Consider the following 17,696-nt stretch of genomic DNA (forward strand, 5'->3'; position numbering starts at 1 on the left):
AACTGAACAGCAAATTGATGGTCACTGATATGAGGTTTTCCACCAATGCTATTGTTATCTGCAAATCAGTCCCTCAAATCTGCTAAGACCTATCATGCCCAGCCCTGCTGCTCTGCTAGCGTTGCCATGGCACCCGGCCTCTGCTCCGCCCACCTGTCGTCAGCACCGGTTGCCATGGACACAGACTCGACTGGAGACCTGGATCACCTGAAGGTTGTTGACTATAGTACCTCGCCTGCCTCAGGTGGCACAGAGCAGTTCAAGGGCAGCTCTGACTCCACTCTGCGCTCTGCTATTGAGCTGAGCCCTTGAGTCCCTCCAGCTTGTTTTGTCTGAGTCTCTAGTTCTCTTTTCTCCTGTGCTTAGTCGGGTTCCTCACTACTGCTCTGTGAAGCCCTTCAGCCTCTGAGTCACTGGAGTGCAGCGCCAGGCTGTCTGTGTGCAGCGCTGCTCTGCTCTCCTGTCAGCATGCTCCAGGAATAATCCTCACCTGTACAGTTACCCCTTTCTGTAGCGAGTGGTCCAGTTTACTAGTCCCACCAAACAGTTGGATTATTACAAGAACACGGTCATTTTAACAGATCAATACTGCGTCAAACAGTCTCATTGTCATCCTCTTTCAATACTTTCAGAACAATTAGTGTCAGTAGTGTAACAGAACTTCACAGACACAACTGTAAGACTGGACACTCCTGGGACACAGACTGACTCCAGGAATACTCCTCACCTGTACAGACCCTGACTGACACACCACTGCTCTCAACACTGTCTCCCACAGCAGTGCAGAGTGTGAATGTATATTCTCTTCCTGGACTCAGACCAGTCATGTCTGTAGCTCTTGTGTCCCAGCTGATGGGTTTACTCTGATCTCCTCCAGTATCTCTGTACTTGATCTTAAACTCCTTCTGTGTCTCAGCCTCCATGTTGTCAGGCCTGTCCCAGCTGAGAGAGACACTGCTGGAGCTCACAGAGGTCACCCTCAGGGTTTTAGGAGGAAAGGGACCTGGAACAGAGAGAGGTCAGTTGGATCAGACCAACTGTCTCATTACTTCCTGAACTCAGAGCTGCACATTTCTGTGAACACTCCTGCGGACACCAAAAGCGCTAGTCAGATTGAAGAGAGAGAGTGATCACAGTCCAGAGGAGTCAGAACTGCTGGTCTCTGTGTCTCACCTGTACAGCAGCCTTCACAGCAATATCAGGAGACCCGTAAAATGACATTCCTGTAACTGACAGCCTGACATTATGACAGAGCTTCTTGTCACTAACACATACAGCATCAACACTGGACACTCCTGGGACACAGACTGACTCCAGGAATACTCCTCACCTGTACAGACCCTGACTGACACACCACTGCTCTCAACACTGTCTCCCACAGCAGTGCAGAGTGTGAATGTATATTCTCTTCCTGGACTCAGATTAGTAAGTTCTTTTGAAGTCACATTCCAGCCTACAAGGTAATCATTTCCTTCACCATAAGTTATCTTAAATCTCTTCTGTGTCTCAGCCTCCATGTCGTCAGGCCTGTCCCAGCTGAGAGAGACACTGCTGGAGGTCACAGAGGTCACCCTCAGGTTTTTAGGAGAAAAGGGACCTGAAACAGAGAGAGGTCAGTTGAGTTAATCTCAGGTCACTGCAGAGTTTAACTTTAATGACACACCTGTGGGCATCACCTGACTTCCTGTGAGGCCAGCAGATGTCTATGAACATTATAATAATGAGAAGGGGAACAGCACATTTCTGCTCTATCAGCATAAAGTTTTACTGGGGACTGTCCTAAGGGCAGGTGGGCGTCTGTCTCTCGTCAGACTGACTGACCTGAGAGATCAGACACCAGCCATCTTGCTGATGGAGTGATGATGATGAAGAGGGTGATGACACTCCAGCTGGCTCCTGTCTTTCAGAGCTCTCTGTGTGGACAACAGCTTGTAGAGCAGACTGATACAGGACAGCAGACCTGCTGTCCACTGCTGTGTCCCCTGTCTTCATCTGGCTCTGTCTCCCCCCCAGCTCACCCTGGAAGACACCTCCTCCGCACTCGGCCACCATGCTGTCGATCTCCTCCAGCAGCCGTGTCGCCAGTATGTCCTCGCTGGTGTCCTTGGTGTCCAGCACATGGTAGCGGGGCGCAGACTTCTCCAGCAGGGGGAGCAGCTCAGGGTGGGACTCCACAGTCTGCCCCCCCAGGGGGTCCCCAGGAGTCAACACCACCAGGGTGCGCCGGACAGCTCCCTCCCCGAACAGCCTCCTGACGGAGTCCAGCGCCCCCTGGTGCTCAGTGGGGACCTTGTCGACTGGCAGAGTGAGCAGGAAGGCGTGGGGTCCCGGGTTCGAGAGCTGTAAACAACGGGCCGCGGTCTGGGGGGAGAAGAGCTGGGGGTCCATCAGGTCGGGGGTGTCGACCACGAACACTGTCCGGTCCCCCACCCTCTCTGCATTCATAAAACACTCGTCTGTTGAGTCTGATGCTGGTTCAGTTTGCTGGGTCAGGAACTTTGTAGTCCCCAGCAGGGTGTTTCTTAAGGAGCTCTTCCCAGAGCCTCTCCCTCCCAGCAGCACCAGGTGCAGCTCACTGGGAACACTGGGGTCAATGGACCCCTTACTGGGAACACTGGAGCCAGTAGTGCACTCATTGGAGTCACTGGTGTGACTGGAAGCAGCAGCCCCTACACTGGACACTGGGTCCTTGTTGCCTCGGTCATGATCTGCAAGGAAACAGAGGACACTCACTCACAGCTGTGTCACTTCACAGGAGACCACAGGACACAGGAAAAAAACACTGACCACTGTATTTATTCAGATCGAAACTCAAACCAGGTTCTTCTCCGGACGACTGTCCTACAGCAGGAGAGAAGCGTCCTTCTCCAGACGACTGTACTACAGCGGGAGAGAAGCGTCCTTCTCCAGACGACTGTACTACAGCGGGAGAGAAGCGTCCTTCTCCAGACGACTGTACTACAGCGGGAGAGAAGCGTCCTTCTCCAGACCACTGTACTACAGCGGGAGAGTAGCGTCCTTCTCTAGACGACTGTACTACAGCAGGAGAGAGGCGTCCTTCTCCAGACGACTGTACTACAGCGGGAGAGAGGCGTCCTTCTCCAGACGACTGTACTACAGCGGGAGAGAGGCGTCCTTCTCCAGACGACTGTACTACAGCGGGAGAGAGGCGTCCTCCTCCAGACGACTGTACTACAGCGGGAGAGAGGCGTCCTTCTCCAGACGACTGTACTACAGCAGGAGAGAAGCGTCCTTCTCCAGACGACTGTCCTACAGCAGGAGAGAGGCGTCCTTCTCTAGACGACTGTACTACAGCGGGAGAGAGGCGTCCTTCTCCAGACGACTGTACTACAGCAGGAGAGAAGCGTCCTTCTCCAGACGACTGTACTACAGCAGGAGAGAAGCGTCCTTCTCCAGACGACTGTACTACAGCGGGAGAGAAGCGTCCTTCTCCAGACCACTGTAGTACAGCAGGAGAGAGGCGTCCTTCTCCAGACGACTGTACTACAGCAGGAGAGAAGCGTCCTTCTCCAGACGACTGTACTACAGCAGGAGAGAAGCGTCCTTCTCCAGACGACTGTACTACAGCAGGAGAGAGGCGTCCTTCTCCAGACGACTGTACTACAGCAGGAGAGAAGTGTTTCTCCAGACGACTGTACTACAGCAGGAGAGAAGCGTCCTTCTCTAGACGACTGTACTACAGCAGGAGAGAGGCGTCCTTCTCCAGACGACTGTACTACAGCAGGAGAGAGGCGTCCTTCTCCAGACGACTGTACTACAGCGGGAGAGAAGCGTCCTTCTCCAGACGACTGTACTACAGCGGGAGAGAGGCGTCCTTCTCCAGACCACTGTACTACAGCGGGAGAGAAGCGTCCTTCTCCATACGACTGTACTACAGCAGGAGAGAAGCGTCCTTCTCCAGACGACTGCACTCCAGCAGGAGAGAAGCGATCTACCCCCAGGGCAGGGACACCAGCGCCCCCTGCTGGGAGTCAGTGTTACCTGTGGCCATGGTGAAAGTGAGACTTCTCCTGATGTCACAGCTGGAGCACAGAGAAGGCCGGACGGGTCACCACTGGAACATCTGTCCTGAGGTCAGGGGACTGGTCACCTCTGGAATATCTGTCCTGGGGTCAGGGGACTGGTCACCACTGGAACATCTGTCCTGGGGTCAGGGACTGGTCACCTCTGGGCTGCAGGATCGGTGTCTGAGAAGATCTGAGCTGCTGGAACAACAGGAGTGAACATCCAGTCAGGATCAGATCACCTCTGGACAACAGGTCTGCTGGGCTACACAACTCATCACAGCAACACAACACACTGCAGCAACACACCTCATCACAGCAACACAACACACTGCAGCACTGCTACACAACTCTCCAGAGTAATACAGCACCCCAGAGCTACACAACACACTGCAGCACAACACTCCAGAGTAATACAGCACTCCAGAGTAATACAACACTCCAGAGCTACACACACTGCAGCACTGCTACACAACTCTCCAGAGTACATGATACAGCACTCCTGAGCTACGCAACTCATCACAGCAACACAACACAATGGAACAATGCTACACAGCACACTGGAGCAACACAACTCATCACAGTGACACAACACACTGCAGCACTGCTACACAACACTCAAGAGTAATACAGCACCCCAGAGCTACACAACACACCACAGCACTGCTACACAACTCTCCAGAGTACATGATACAGCACTCCTGAGCTACGCAACTCATCACAGCGACACAACACACTGCAGCACTGCTACACAACCCTCCAGAGTAATACAGCACTCCAGAGCTACACAACACACTGCAGCACAACACTCCAGAGTAATACAGCACCCCAGAGTAATTCAACACTTCAGAGTAATACAGCACCCCAGAGCTACACAACACTCCAGAGTAATACAGCACTCCAGAGTAATACAACACTACAGAGTAATACAGCACTCCAGAGAAATACAGCCCTACAGAGCTACACACATTGCAGCACTGCTACACAACACTCCAGAGTACATGATACAGCACTCCTGAGCTACACAACTCACCACAGCGACACAACATACTGCAACACCGCTGCACAACTCGTCAGAGTAATAAACAAATCACCCCAGAGCAACACAACACAATCGAAGTAGCAAAACGCAACAGACCCCAGGAGTGAGAGCTGCAAAGATGACACAGCAGAGTCTCCGGACTTTCACTTTCACTTTCACTGACAGCGCCTCTTCCTGCGAGTTCCTGACACGAGTGAAGCGTTCGGAGAAACACGCACCCCGGACAGCGGTGACGTCACACTCTGTCCTGTCCGGTTCTATGAGATACCAATCTGAACAACACAACACAACACAACACAACACAGGGTCGCTTCTGAGATCCTCGTTCACTGAGGTCTGTTAGAGCAGCTGTCCTGGTAAACACACACACACACCTCGACAACAGTCACACACACTGCTGCTCACACACAGGTCCTGAGAGGAGCTGTCCTGTTAAACACACACACACCTCGACAACAGTCACACACACTGCTGCTCACACACAGGTCCTGAGAGGAGCTGTCCTGTTAAACACACACACACACCTTGACAACAGTCACACACACTGCTGCTCACACACAGGTCCTGAGAGGAGCTGTCCTGTTAAACACACACACACACACACACACACCTCGACAACAGTCACACACACTGCTGCTCACACACAGGTCCTGAGAGGAGCTGTCCTGTTAAACACACACACACACACCTCGACAACAGTCACACACACTGCTGCTCACACACAGGTCCTGAGAGGAGCTGTCCTGTTAAACACACACACACACACACACACACACACACCTCGACAACAGTCACACACACTGCTGCTCACACACAGGTCCTGAGAGGAGCTGTCCTGTTAAACACACACACACACACACACACCTCGACAACAGTCACACACACTGCTGCTCACACACAGGTCCTGAGAGGAGCTGTCCTGTTAAACACACACACACCTCGACAACAGTCACACACACTGCTGCTCACACACAGGTCCTGAGAGGAGCTGTCCTGTTAAACACACACACACCTCGACAACAGTCACACACACTGCTGCTCACACACAGGTCCTGAGAGGAGCTGTCCTGTTAAACACACACACACACACATCGACAACAGTCACACACACTGCTGCTCACACACAGGTCCTGAGAGGAGCTGTCCTGTTAAACACACACACACACACACCTCGACAACAGTCACACACACTGCTGCTCACACACAGCCCCACTGCACACAGGTGCTGTCAGGACTGGGAGAAAAAGGCGATTTATTCCCAAGATCAGTAAAAGCAGGAAGAAGTGAAGAATTTCCGCGACTCCAAACGAAAGTAAAACTTCAAGCAGAAGCAACAAGACGGACGACCCCCGCGTGTCTCTCCCGGTCACAGTCCCTGGAGGGACAGGAGAGAGAGACAGAGAGGGACAGGACACGTACCTGGTGTCAGCCGGACTCCGGTGAAATGAAACTCCAGCGCCAGACTGCGGGGGGTGGACTCGGTACCGGAGCAGCTCCACAGCGCCGCCTGCCGGCCGAGCCGGGTCTCGCTTTCGGTTTCGCTCGGCTCGGCTCGGCGGGGTGTCTGCGCAGGCGCAGCTGCTTCCGGGCCCCAGTCCTGACTAAACATGTTGAAAAAACAAGCTGGGTGAGCTGGTTTACAGACCTCTCCGGGCATATAAACTCATTTACTGTGACCCCTAAGACCCGCAGCAGCTCTGCACTGTTGACAAAGTGTTTTTTTGTCTGTTTCATTCACCTGACGTTGCCTTTGCTCCATTGTGTTGACATTTGTCTGTGCACACCCTTGGTTGTTGTATGTTTCCTTTTTGTGTACAAAAAAACATTTAAAAAGTATTTTTTTAAAAATCCCCACAGCCAATGTCTCCCCCCGCCCGTGCCTGTCCTTGTGCGCTTGCGCGGAGGAGATCAGGGACTCGGGCCCGTACTGTCTGTAGTAAACGCGCAACCCCTGCTGTTCGGGCTGACCTGATTGTACTGACTTACAGGTCCCGAACAAGTTGGGGGAAAAAAGGCCACACAAGTGCGTGGGTTGTGTGTCAAAGCCACTGGGCAAGAATGACCAGACCCCTCGCTTTTCTATATAAGTGTAAGCAATTATTATTACAATGCGAAAGTAGACGCGAAAACACGTCTTTCTACAGGTAAAGTTGCGCGTTTTCTACAGGTAATACGACCCACGGACGAACTGACGAATCACGCCGCAGACTTCGGAAGAGGGGGCGGGGCAGCTTCCGATCCCGGAAGAGGAGCGCGTCTTCCAAGAAATCATGATGATGACAACAGCGGCTGGTTCGTCTGGGAGTCCGCGGTTTATTTCAGCCCTGTTGTAACTATATTTGATTGGCAAACCCAGCTGCGAAACCTGATTTTCACGACAGCATCCCAGTTCAGCAGATGACACGACCCTCCGGTGATATTTTCCCAGTCCATGCAGTCTGAAATCGAACTGGATTACCACTAGGGTCTAAAATATCCACAGAACTACTAGTGCCGCACAAGGTTTACACAACGTGTTCTTGCGTGTTGTACAATCGCGGTCCCCTGTGTAAAATCACCGTCCCATGTAAAAAAGAATTCAAAACGCTGTACAGTGACAAAGCGCTTTAATGTTTTTGTGCGCTGATTTAAACAGCTGGTGAGCAGTGAAGACACGTTTCGTTTTTTTTTTTAAAGAGGGAGCGCATCGGGTTTCCTCTTCCGGAGAGTGACCGGAAGGCGGTGGGCGTGACCTGTGGGTGTGGCCACAGTTGGGGGGAGGGGCCTCTTGAAAGAGAACGACCTGGTTCAGCACCTGGACAGCCGGGCTGCGGGTCAGAGCAGCTGGACGACAATGACCGGATGCCTCTCATTCACCCATCTACCCCTCCATTCACTCATTCACCCATCTCCCCTCCATCCACCCATCTACCCCTCCATTCACTCACATGCCCTCCTAGTCCACTGCAGGAAGAGGAGACAAACCCCCCTCTCTCCTCTCCCTCAGCGCCCTGCCTGGGCACCTCTCTCACTCTGCTGTCTTCTGCTTCGCTGTGGGTAAGCCACACAGCACATCAGCAGCGAAGCGACGCGCCACGTCACAGCAACACAACGAAACACAAACCGCTCCAGATCCCGAGAAAAGCGGACCGACCCGTCTCCCCCGTCTCCAGACCCTGCTGTTGCTGTTCACCCGCGGCGACAGTCTCAACGTCGAATTTCACGTTTTTCTCTCCTGGTGCCAAAGTCTACAAAACGTCGCAGCGTGTTTGTGTCTGAGCCCAATATTCTTTTTCTTTCACTTTCACTGTGAGTCTGTCGGTCGACTTCATGGGCTTCCGAGAAATCACACGCGTACTCGTACAGGGCTGACGTCACACCCTGTTAAACACACACACTGCTGCTCATACACAGGTCCTGAGAGGAGCTGTCCTGTTAAACACACACACACAGGTCCTGTCCTCAGACAGATGGCGTCTCAAAGCCTATCCTGTATGTTCTTGCTTCACTGAAATAAATACCGTACACAGTTCGCTGTGTGTTAAAGTTTTATTAACTTGCAGCTGCTAAGCAGCAGAGATACATGTATTTAACCCAGCAGAGGAAGAGACGTACAGTACATACGCAGTCTAAAGAGTTCAGGAGTACCGATCGATTGCTGAGAATACGTGTGTCTTCTGCTCTTGATGGGATCACAATGTTTAACACTGCTACCTCTCAGCTCAAGACAGCTCAACACAGAAGGCTCGTGACTGTGACAGCCCCAGGTGACTATGACGTGTCTCCCCCAGGCCAGATCACGTCTGTGACACTAGGCAGGGTGAACAAACCAGAGGGGGTGTTTACTGAGGTCTGGGGGTCCCTTGAGCACAAACTACTGTAGAGGTTACCCCAGTATACCCAGGTAAGATACCTCAGGATACCCAGTACACCCAGGTAAGATATCCAGTATACCCAGGTAAGTTACCCAGTATACCAAGGTAAGTTACCTCAGGATACCCAGTACACCCAGGTAAGATATCCAGTATACCCAGGTAAGTTACCCAGTGTACTCAGTATACCCAGGTAAGTTACCCCAGTATACCCAGGTAAGTTACCCAGTATACCCAGGTAAGTTACCCAGTGTACTCAGTATACCCAGGTAAGTTACCCCAGTATACCCAGGTGAGTTACCCAGTACAACCAGGTAAGCTGTGGGTTCATGAGTGACAGTGAACAGTACACAAACACACCATATAAGATCACAAGAAGAGAACAATATTATTCAACAGTTAATATTCATAGTATTCAACATAATATTCAAGGACATTATCTCACGGTCACACTAATTCCTTTTTCTATTAATCTATTGTTAAAGGATAATTTTCTTTGTGAAAGGCTGCACTCAGTGGAGCTCAAAAGCAGTATTTAATTTTTTTTTACTTTTCAAACTTCTTTAATCCATCAGAGACCTGTCTCACAGCCAGGTCATTGATGGGACAGTTGTCCAGCAGTCCCACTGTCTCATGGAACAGACAGTCCACAGTCAGTGTGTCTCTCCTGGTCACTAGTCTGCTGCTCTCAGCCACAACTGCCTCGGGGTCGTAGATGTGGTGCATCACCACCAGGGCGGCGGGCTTGTCCCCTGTGGAGACAGACAGAGACAGGGTCCTGATGGAGCACCTGCAGACTCTCCTGTCCTCTGAGAGCAGAGCTGTAGGACCTCAGAGCCCTGAGAGAGTGTCACAGCCCTGAGTCACAGACAGACGAGACTCAGACAGACGGTGTCCACTCAGCTGGCTCAGGTGAGTCCCAGGACACAGCACAGCGCCACGGTCTAGACAGGTGTGAGGGTTTTAATCTTGGAACCCCATTTTAATTGATTAGTCCCCCCATCTGGATAATTAACCAAGCGATTAAAGGAACCACTTCACTAGGTGAAGGTTAAAAATGTATTTAATACGTTAAGTATGACGTCGCATCATCCAGGTGGGGCTGCACATTGGTGGAGACAGTGGGATCCCCGTCACCTGTAAAGCGCTTTGAGTGGAGTGTCCAGAACAGCGTGTATCTATACAAGTGTAAGACATTATTATTGCTATTCAGTAGTGCCCTCCTGGGGACATTTTGTGTAATGTTTGTGAGTCCCCATTTAATGCACTTTGGCAAGACCTGCTGATCAGTGAACCTCATACCTCGTACACCTACAGCATTATCTGCTGAGCAGGCAGCAGCCAGGCTCTTGCAGTGCAGGGACTTTAGTTATGAGAGCAGGTTAGGGGTCTGGGCTCAGAACTGGAAGGCTCAAGTCCTTCACTCCAGGGAGGTGGGCGAATGATATCAGTCACTTTGGATAAAAGCGCCAAGCCGTTCAATTATCTTTATAGTGAAGGCATTTCTGTTTCCTGTCCATCACAGAGGAACACGTCTGTGCTTCTGTCTCTGAATGGGCAGAGAGCTTTCTGTCTTCTCCCATCTCTTCTCGAAAAGGGTCCCTGATCCCTTCGAATTCAATTTTACCTGGAATCATCTGGAGGGCGGCGTCGATATCAGTCCCTATCCGAGAGCTGACAGGACAGAAAGTCACGATGGCGTCACACTCCTGTAGGGGGCACTCTTTAAAATTCATCTGCTTTCCCAGTTTCTCCTTGAACATCCCGTCAGCTCCCAGGGTAACTCCAGCAGCCAGGAAGTGGATATTGACTGGGCAGATACAAAACACAGACACACAGTGGAGTCAATGCCAGCAGACTTGTGATCTGCAACATCACTGAAGATTTCAAGTTTCAGTACTCAAGGAATCATCCCTCTGAAACACACATATCCCACTGCTGACACCATATGTCACATCAAATTACCGCAACTGAACATTCGCTTCCAATGAGTAAGTCTCAGCGCGCTCCTGCCCCTCACTGAGAGCAGCAGCAGGATGAAGATATTGTTGAGGTTCAGGAGTGCAAAGGGACAGCAGCCTCTTCAACACTGCACTGAGCTGTGGTGTCTGAGGGACAGGATGTCACCTGCTCCTGAGAGAGCTGTCGGGTGCATCTAGCCTGCCTGCTCCTAATTCCCAGCTGCATCTAGCCTGCCTGCTCCTACTGCCCAGCTGGGCAGCTGCATCTAGCCTGCCTGCTCCTACTGCCCAACTGCGCAGCTGCGTCTAGCCTGCCTGCTCCTACTGCGCAGCTACATCTAGCCTGACTGCTCCTACTGCCCAGCTGCATCTCGCCTGCCTGCTCCTACTGCCCAGCTGGGCAGCTGCATCTAGCCTGCCTGCCTGCCCCTACTGCCCAGCTGTGCAGCTGCATCTAGCCTGCCTGCCTGCTCTTACTGCCCAGCTGCGCAGCTGCGTCTAGCCTGCCTGCCCCTACTGCCCAGCTGTGAGGACAGGAGCTCCAGCTGTGTGCAGAGGCACGGTGTGGACTCACCTGCTGGTCTGGATGCGTGGGTGGAGAAGGAGGAGAAGAAGGGGGAGAGCCATGATCCAATTTCTGGAAGAGACAGTGAGGGGTGTAAACAGAGCAGGTGAGTCCTGTTCTCACTGGTACAGACAGACTGCAGGTCAATAATAACTGAACTATCAGAACAGTGATCTACAGCACACTGTATCTACCCCAGATCTACACATGGACACACACCGCTACAGGAATAAGATCAGAGTCTGGAAGAGACAGTGAGGGGTGTAAACAGAGAGGAGTGTCAATCCTGTTCTCACTGGTACAGACAGACTGCAGGTCAATAATAACTGAACTATCAGGACAGTGATCTACAGCACACTGTATCTACCCCAGATCTACACATGGACACACACCGCTACAGGAATAAGATCAGAGTCTGGAAGAGACAGTGAGGGGTGTGAACAGAGAGGAGTGTCGATCCTGTTCTCACTGGTACAGACAGACTGCAGGTCAATAATAACTGAACTATCAGGACAGTGATCTACAGCACACTGTATCTACCCCAGATCTACACATGGACACACACCGCTACAGGAATAAGATCAGAGTCTGGAAGAGACAGTGAGGGGTGTGAACAGAGAGGAGTGTCAATCCTGTTCTCACTGGTACAGACAGACTGCAGGTCAATAATAACTGAACTATCAGGACAGTGATCTACAGCACACTGTATCTACCCCAGATCTACACATGGACACACACCGCTACAGGAATAAGATCAGAGTCTGGAAGAGACAGTGAGGGGTGTAAACAGAGCAGGTGAGTCCTATTCTCACTGGTACAGACAGACTGCAGGTCAATAATAACTGAACTATCAGGACAGTGATCTACAGCACACTGTATCTACCCCAGATCTACACATGGACACACACCGCTACAGGAATAAGATCAGAGTCTGGAAGAGACAGTGAGGGGTGTGAACAGAGAGGAGTGTCAATCCTGTTCTCACTGGTACAGACAGACTGCAGGTCAATAATAACTGAACTATCAGGACAGTGATCTACAGCACACTGTATCTACCCCAGATCTACACATGGACACACACCGCTACAGGAATAAGATCAGAGTCTGGAAGAGACAGTGAGGGGTGTGAACAGAGAGGAGTGTCGATCCTGTTCTCACTGGTACCGTGACAACGCGGTCAGGTGGGCTGTCAGTACCACCAGCCTGTAATCACCAGCCCTCAGCGTCTTCCCAAGGAGCGTATTTATTCCCCTCTACCAGCGGGACTGGCTCCAGTCACTTGGAGCCGGAGCCCCTTGATGTCTCCTCCTCCTGGACCGACTCCTTGCTCGTCCCTCAGACCACACTTTCGGACCTCCCTGTGCCTGTAATCTCCCTGTCCGGTGTTGGACCTCTCGTGCTGCTCGATCACGCTTCTCGGTCTCCACTTCGGAGCCTCTGCTGCTGTCACCTCCACGGCGCCCAGCTGCATCTAGCCTGCCTGCTCCTACTGCCCAGTTGCGCAGCTGGATCTAGCCTGCCTGCTCCTACTGCCCAGCTGGGCAGCTGCATCTAGCCTGCCTGCTCCTACTGCCCAGCTGCGCAGCTGCATCTAGCCTGCCTGCTCCTACTGCGCAGCTGTGAAGCTCCATCTAGCCTGCCTGCTCCTACTGCCCAGCTGCGCAGCTGCGTCTAGCCTGCCTGCTCCTACTGCCCAGCTGTGAAGCTCCATCTAGCCTGCCTGCTCCTACTGCCCAGCTGCGCAGCTGCGTCTAGCCTGCCTGCTCCTACTGCCCAGCTGCGCAGCTGCGTCTAGCCTGTCTGCTCCTACTGCCCAGCTGCATCTAGCCTGCCTTCTCCTACTGCCCAGCTGCATCTAGCCTGCCTGCTCCTACTGCCCAGCTGCATCTAGCCTGCCTTCTCCTACTGCTCAGCTGCGCCTCTCTCCCCCTGCATGAAGATCCCTTCTCGAACCCGTACCGCTGACCCCTTCAGGTTAGTTCAGCTAAGGTTTTAATTGGGGATTGAGACATGAGCACAGTGCAGGTCATGGACGGTTTGACAGAACCGGACCCAGAAACCGGACCAAGGACCTGGAGCTCAGGCTCTTCAGGAGGAGCTGCAGGAGAAGAGACGGGTTCCAGCTGTGAGGACAGGAGCTCCAGCTGTGTGCAGGACTCACCTGCTGCTCTGGATGTGAGGCAGGAGAGCCATGATCCAGAGTCTGGAAGAGACAGTGAGGGGTGTGAACAGAGAGGAGTGTCAATCCTGTTCTCACTGGTACAGACAGACTGCAGGTCAATAATAACTGAACTATCAGGACAGTGATCTACAGCACACTGTATCTACCCCAGATCTACACATGGACACACACCGCTACAGGAATAAGATCAGAGTCTGGAAGAGACAGTGAGGGGTGTGAACAGAGAGGAGTGTCAATCCTGTTCTCACTGGTACAGACAGACTGCAGGTCAATAATAACTGAACTATCAGGACAGTGATCTACAGCACACTGTATCTACCCCAGATCTACACATGGACACACACCGCTACAGGAATAAGATCAGAGTCTGGAAGAGACAGTGAGGGGTGTGAACAGAGAGGAGTGTCAATCCTGTTCTCACTGGTACAGACAGACTGCAGGTCAATAATAACTGAACTATCAGTGAACAGAGAGAGTGAAAACAGTTAAAAACTCCCTCTGATCTGAACCAACTGGCCAGGATGGTGACTGGAGACACCTGTATGAGGTGCCGTCTGTCTTTCTCATGAGACACTGAATGAGTCCTGACTGCTTGCTCATTAAAGATCTCTGTGATCTGGGTGTTGATCCTGGTGCCCTGGCTGAGCTCAGTCTGTCCTCCCTGAGGCTCCACCTTGGTCACCCTGTCCACTACTCAGGAAACAGGACCACAGTACTGTCCCTCTGTCTGCTGTTATCACCAGACACAGATACAGCATCAACACTGGACTCTCCTGGGACACTCATTTCCTCTAGGAATAATCCTCACCTGTAGGCCCGTCCCTGCTGGAATCCTCAGAGGTCACTCCGAGATTCTGAGGAGGAAGAGGAGCTGAGGAAGAGAAGGGTACAGTGAGATCAGACTGGCAGTCCCAGAGACCTCTGATACATCACTAGATACTGATTCTAAAAAACAAATTTCAGTATATTCATGGTATGTAATAGCTTGGATATTTGAAAAACTGCTTGATCCAGTTAATCACAGTCTTGAACAGTCTGGTGTTCTGTGAAACCTGTAATGAACACAGTGATGTCAACAACATCCTCCACAAACCCACAATCCATTTCCCAAAATGCATCACATACAACAGGGGACCCCTCTTCATCCCCCACTGAAGTTCAGCCTCAGCTGGGAGACACCAGTCTCCCTAATACCCACAATCCACTTCACCCCCAGACCCCCCTACTGACCACTGTACCAGTACCAGTGACACCATCATCACCAGTCACAGATACAGCATCAACACTGGACACTCCTGGGACACAGACTGACTCCAGGAATACTCCTCACCTGTACAGACCCTGACTGACACACCACTGCTCTCAACACTGTCTCCCACAGCAGTGCAGAGTGTGAATGTATATTCTCTTCCTGGACTCAGACCAGTCATGTCTGTAGCTTTTGTGTCCCAGCTGATGGGTTTACTCTGATCTCCTCCAGTATCTCTGTACTTGATCTTAAACTCCTTGTGTAGATCAGTGATCATGTTGTCAGGCCTGTCCCAGCTGAGAAAGACACTGCTGGAGGTCGCAGAGGTCACCCTCAGGTTTTTAGGAGGAAAGGGACCTGGAACAGAGAGAGGTCAGCTGGATCAGACCAACTGTCTCATTACTTCCTGAACTCAGAGCTGCACATTTCTGTGAACACTCCTGTTATCAGCTATTGATACAGCATCAACACTGGACACTCCTGGGACACAGACTGACTCCAGGAGAACTCCTCACCTGTACAGACCCTGACTGACACACCACTGCTCTCAACACTGTCTCCCACAGCAGTGCAGAGTGTGAATGTATATTCTCTTCCTGGACTCAGATTAGTAAGTTCTTTTGAAGTCACATCTTAAATTTCTTCTGTGTCTCAGCCTCCATGTTGTCAGGCCTGTCATGTCCTGAGAGCAGTGTGCTTTACTCAGGAGCTGTGTGTAGTAATCTGGGTGTAGTGTGAGAGTAACTGTGGTGTGCTTTACTCAGGAGCTGTGTGTAGTAATCTGGGTGTAGTGGGAGAGTAACTGCAGTGTGCTTTACTCAGGAGCTGTGTGTAGTAATCTGGGTGGAGTGTGCTTTACTCAGGAGCTGTGTGTAGTAATCTGGGTGGAGTGTGAGAGTAACTGCAGTGTGCTTTACTCAGGAGCTGTGTGTAGTAATCTGGGTGGAGTGTGAGAGTAACTGCAGTGTGCTTTACTCAGGAGCTGTGTGTAGTAATCTGGGTGGAGTGTGAGAGTAACTGCAGTGTGCTTTACTCAGGTGCTCTGTGTAGTAATCTGGGTGGAGTGTGAGAGTAACTGTGGTGTGCTTTACTCAGGAGCTGTGTGTAGTAATCTGGGTGGAATGTGAGAGTAACTGAGGTGTGCTTTACTCAGGAGCTGTGTGTAGTAATCTGGGTGGAGTGTGATTTAACTACCAGGAAACACACCTGTTGAACAGATTTACTACAGGAATACTCCTCACCTGTACAGGCAGTGATTGAAACACTTCTCCCCTCAACATTATCTCTCAGAACGGAGAGTGTGAAGTTATATTCAGTTTTAGGGCTGAGGCTCTTGATTGTTACTTCAGTCGATGCCCAGTTGATAATGTGAGATTTGAATTTTTCTCCACTTGTGTACTTGATCTTCAATCTCTTCTGTGTCTCAGTCTCCATTTTGACAGGCCTGTCCCAGCTGAGAGAGACCCTGCTGGAGCTCACAGAGGTCACCCTCAGGTTTTCAGGAGGTGACAGACCCTTCAGGTTTTCAGGAGGTGACAGACCTAGAACAGAGGTAGTTCAGAGGAATTAGACTGGGTGTCGTTAATCCCTGAGCCCAGAGCTGGACACTGGACTTCTCAGAACTGCAGACATCTCCCAATATCAGTGATCTCTTGCAGAAACCTTGTCCTTGTTAATTCCAATACTGTGATCGTGTGCAGTGTGAACACAGTCACTCCAGACAGAGTCTCTGCAGAGGGGTAGTTGAGTTTCTAGACAATAGTTTGTGTCAATCAGCTGTGCTGAATACAGACTGCTGAAGGCAAGATGTCTACTTCTGACACATTTATCTGTAGGAGAGATTCATCTACAGCAAGCAGATTCCACATTCATTACAATATCATCAGCAATACACACTGGACTCTCCTGGGACACAGACTGACTCCAGGAATACTCCTCACCTGTACAGACCCTGACTGACACACCCCTGCTCTCAACACTGTCTCCCACAACAGTGCAGAGTGTGAATGTATATTCTCTTTCTGGACTCAGACCAGTCATGTCTGTAGCTCTTGTGTCCCAGCTGATGGGTTTACTCTGATCTCCTCCAGTATCTCTGTACTTGATCTTAAACTCCTTGTGTAGATCAGTGTTCATGTTGTCAGGCCTGTCCCAGCTGAGAGAGACACTGCTGGAGGTCACAGAGGTCACCCTGAGATTCTGAGGAGGAAGAGGAACTGAGGAAGAGAAAGGTAGCGAGATCAGAGAGACAGTCCCAGTGATCTCTGACACGTCTCTACACACTGATATGAACATCCCTGTAGAAATTATTTTATCATTTCATTCACTTTTTTAAAACTGGTCTTATTGAAGAACCTAGTTTTTTTTTCAACATTTCAAGTTACTTTATACAATCTGACATTATCACTAACTCACTGTTTAAATCATTTAGAGCTTATAGTGAAATGACAAATCAATCACACTTCCAGCGGCTCATGTCTTTAACTAATATTGAAGATTTTCAATATTATTGATAATATAATGGTAGTAAAGTGTTATCAGCTATTGATACAGCATCAACACTGGACACTCCTGGGACACAGACTGACTCCAGGAACACTCCTCACCTGTACAGACCCTGACTGACACACCACTGCTCTCAACACTGTCTCCCACAGCAGTGCAGAGTGTGAATGTATATTCTCTTCCTGGACTCAGATCAGTCATATCTGTAGTTGTTGTGTCCCAGATGAGTTTCTGTGTTACCAATAATTCAGCACTTTCGGAACTTATTTTAAACTCCTTCTGTAGATCAGTGATCATGTTGTCAGGCCTGTCCCAG

General features: G+C 50.9%; 1 protein-coding gene and 1 long non-coding RNA gene across 8 annotated transcripts in view; one reads left to right on the forward strand and one right to left on the reverse strand.

The window, feature by feature from the left end:
- The window catches only part of LOC148662369 (uncharacterized), a 67,465-nt gene extending 58,106 nt beyond the window's left edge, over nucleotides 1–9,359 (forward strand). The window contains exons 6-7 of one of the 2 annotated variants that reach the window (XR_015936767.1): nucleotides 8,983–9,080; nucleotides 9,135–9,250. This is a non-coding gene — a long non-coding RNA (uncharacterized LOC148662369). Of the gene's footprint in view, nucleotides 1–8,982; nucleotides 9,081–9,134 lie in introns of both variants that reach the window. The other variant, XR_015936768.1, reaches the window with a different exon arrangement.
- Nucleotides 1–17,696, reverse strand: part of LOC148662370 (GTPase IMAP family member 6-like) — a 66,493-nt gene that overhangs the window by 41,431 nt on the left and 7,366 nt on the right. For 2 of the 6 annotated variants that reach the window (XM_088631959.1, XM_088631958.1), the window contains 3 exons: nucleotides 13,606–13,647; nucleotides 11,454–11,516; nucleotides 10,546–10,728 (listed from right to left, as the gene is read on the reverse strand). In XM_088631959.1, the coding sequence (XP_088488085.1) occupies nucleotides 10,546–10,728; nucleotides 11,454–11,516; nucleotides 13,606–13,647 (288 nt within the window). Of the gene's footprint in view, nucleotides 1–745; nucleotides 1,598–2,018; nucleotides 2,709–4,002; nucleotides 4,227–6,486; nucleotides 6,669–8,200; nucleotides 8,390–10,545; nucleotides 10,729–11,453; nucleotides 11,517–13,605; nucleotides 13,648–17,696 lie in introns of those variants that run through there. The other 4 variants (XM_088631965.1, XM_088631960.1, XM_088631961.1 and 1 more) reach the window with 4 other exon arrangements.

Source organism: Lepisosteus platostomus, chromosome 5 (genome assembly GCF_059453375.1).
Source record: "Lepisosteus platostomus isolate fLepPlt1 chromosome 5, fLepPlt1.hap1, whole genome shotgun sequence".
Lineage (NCBI taxonomy): Eukaryota > Metazoa > Chordata > Actinopteri > Semionotiformes > Lepisosteidae > Lepisosteus > Lepisosteus platostomus.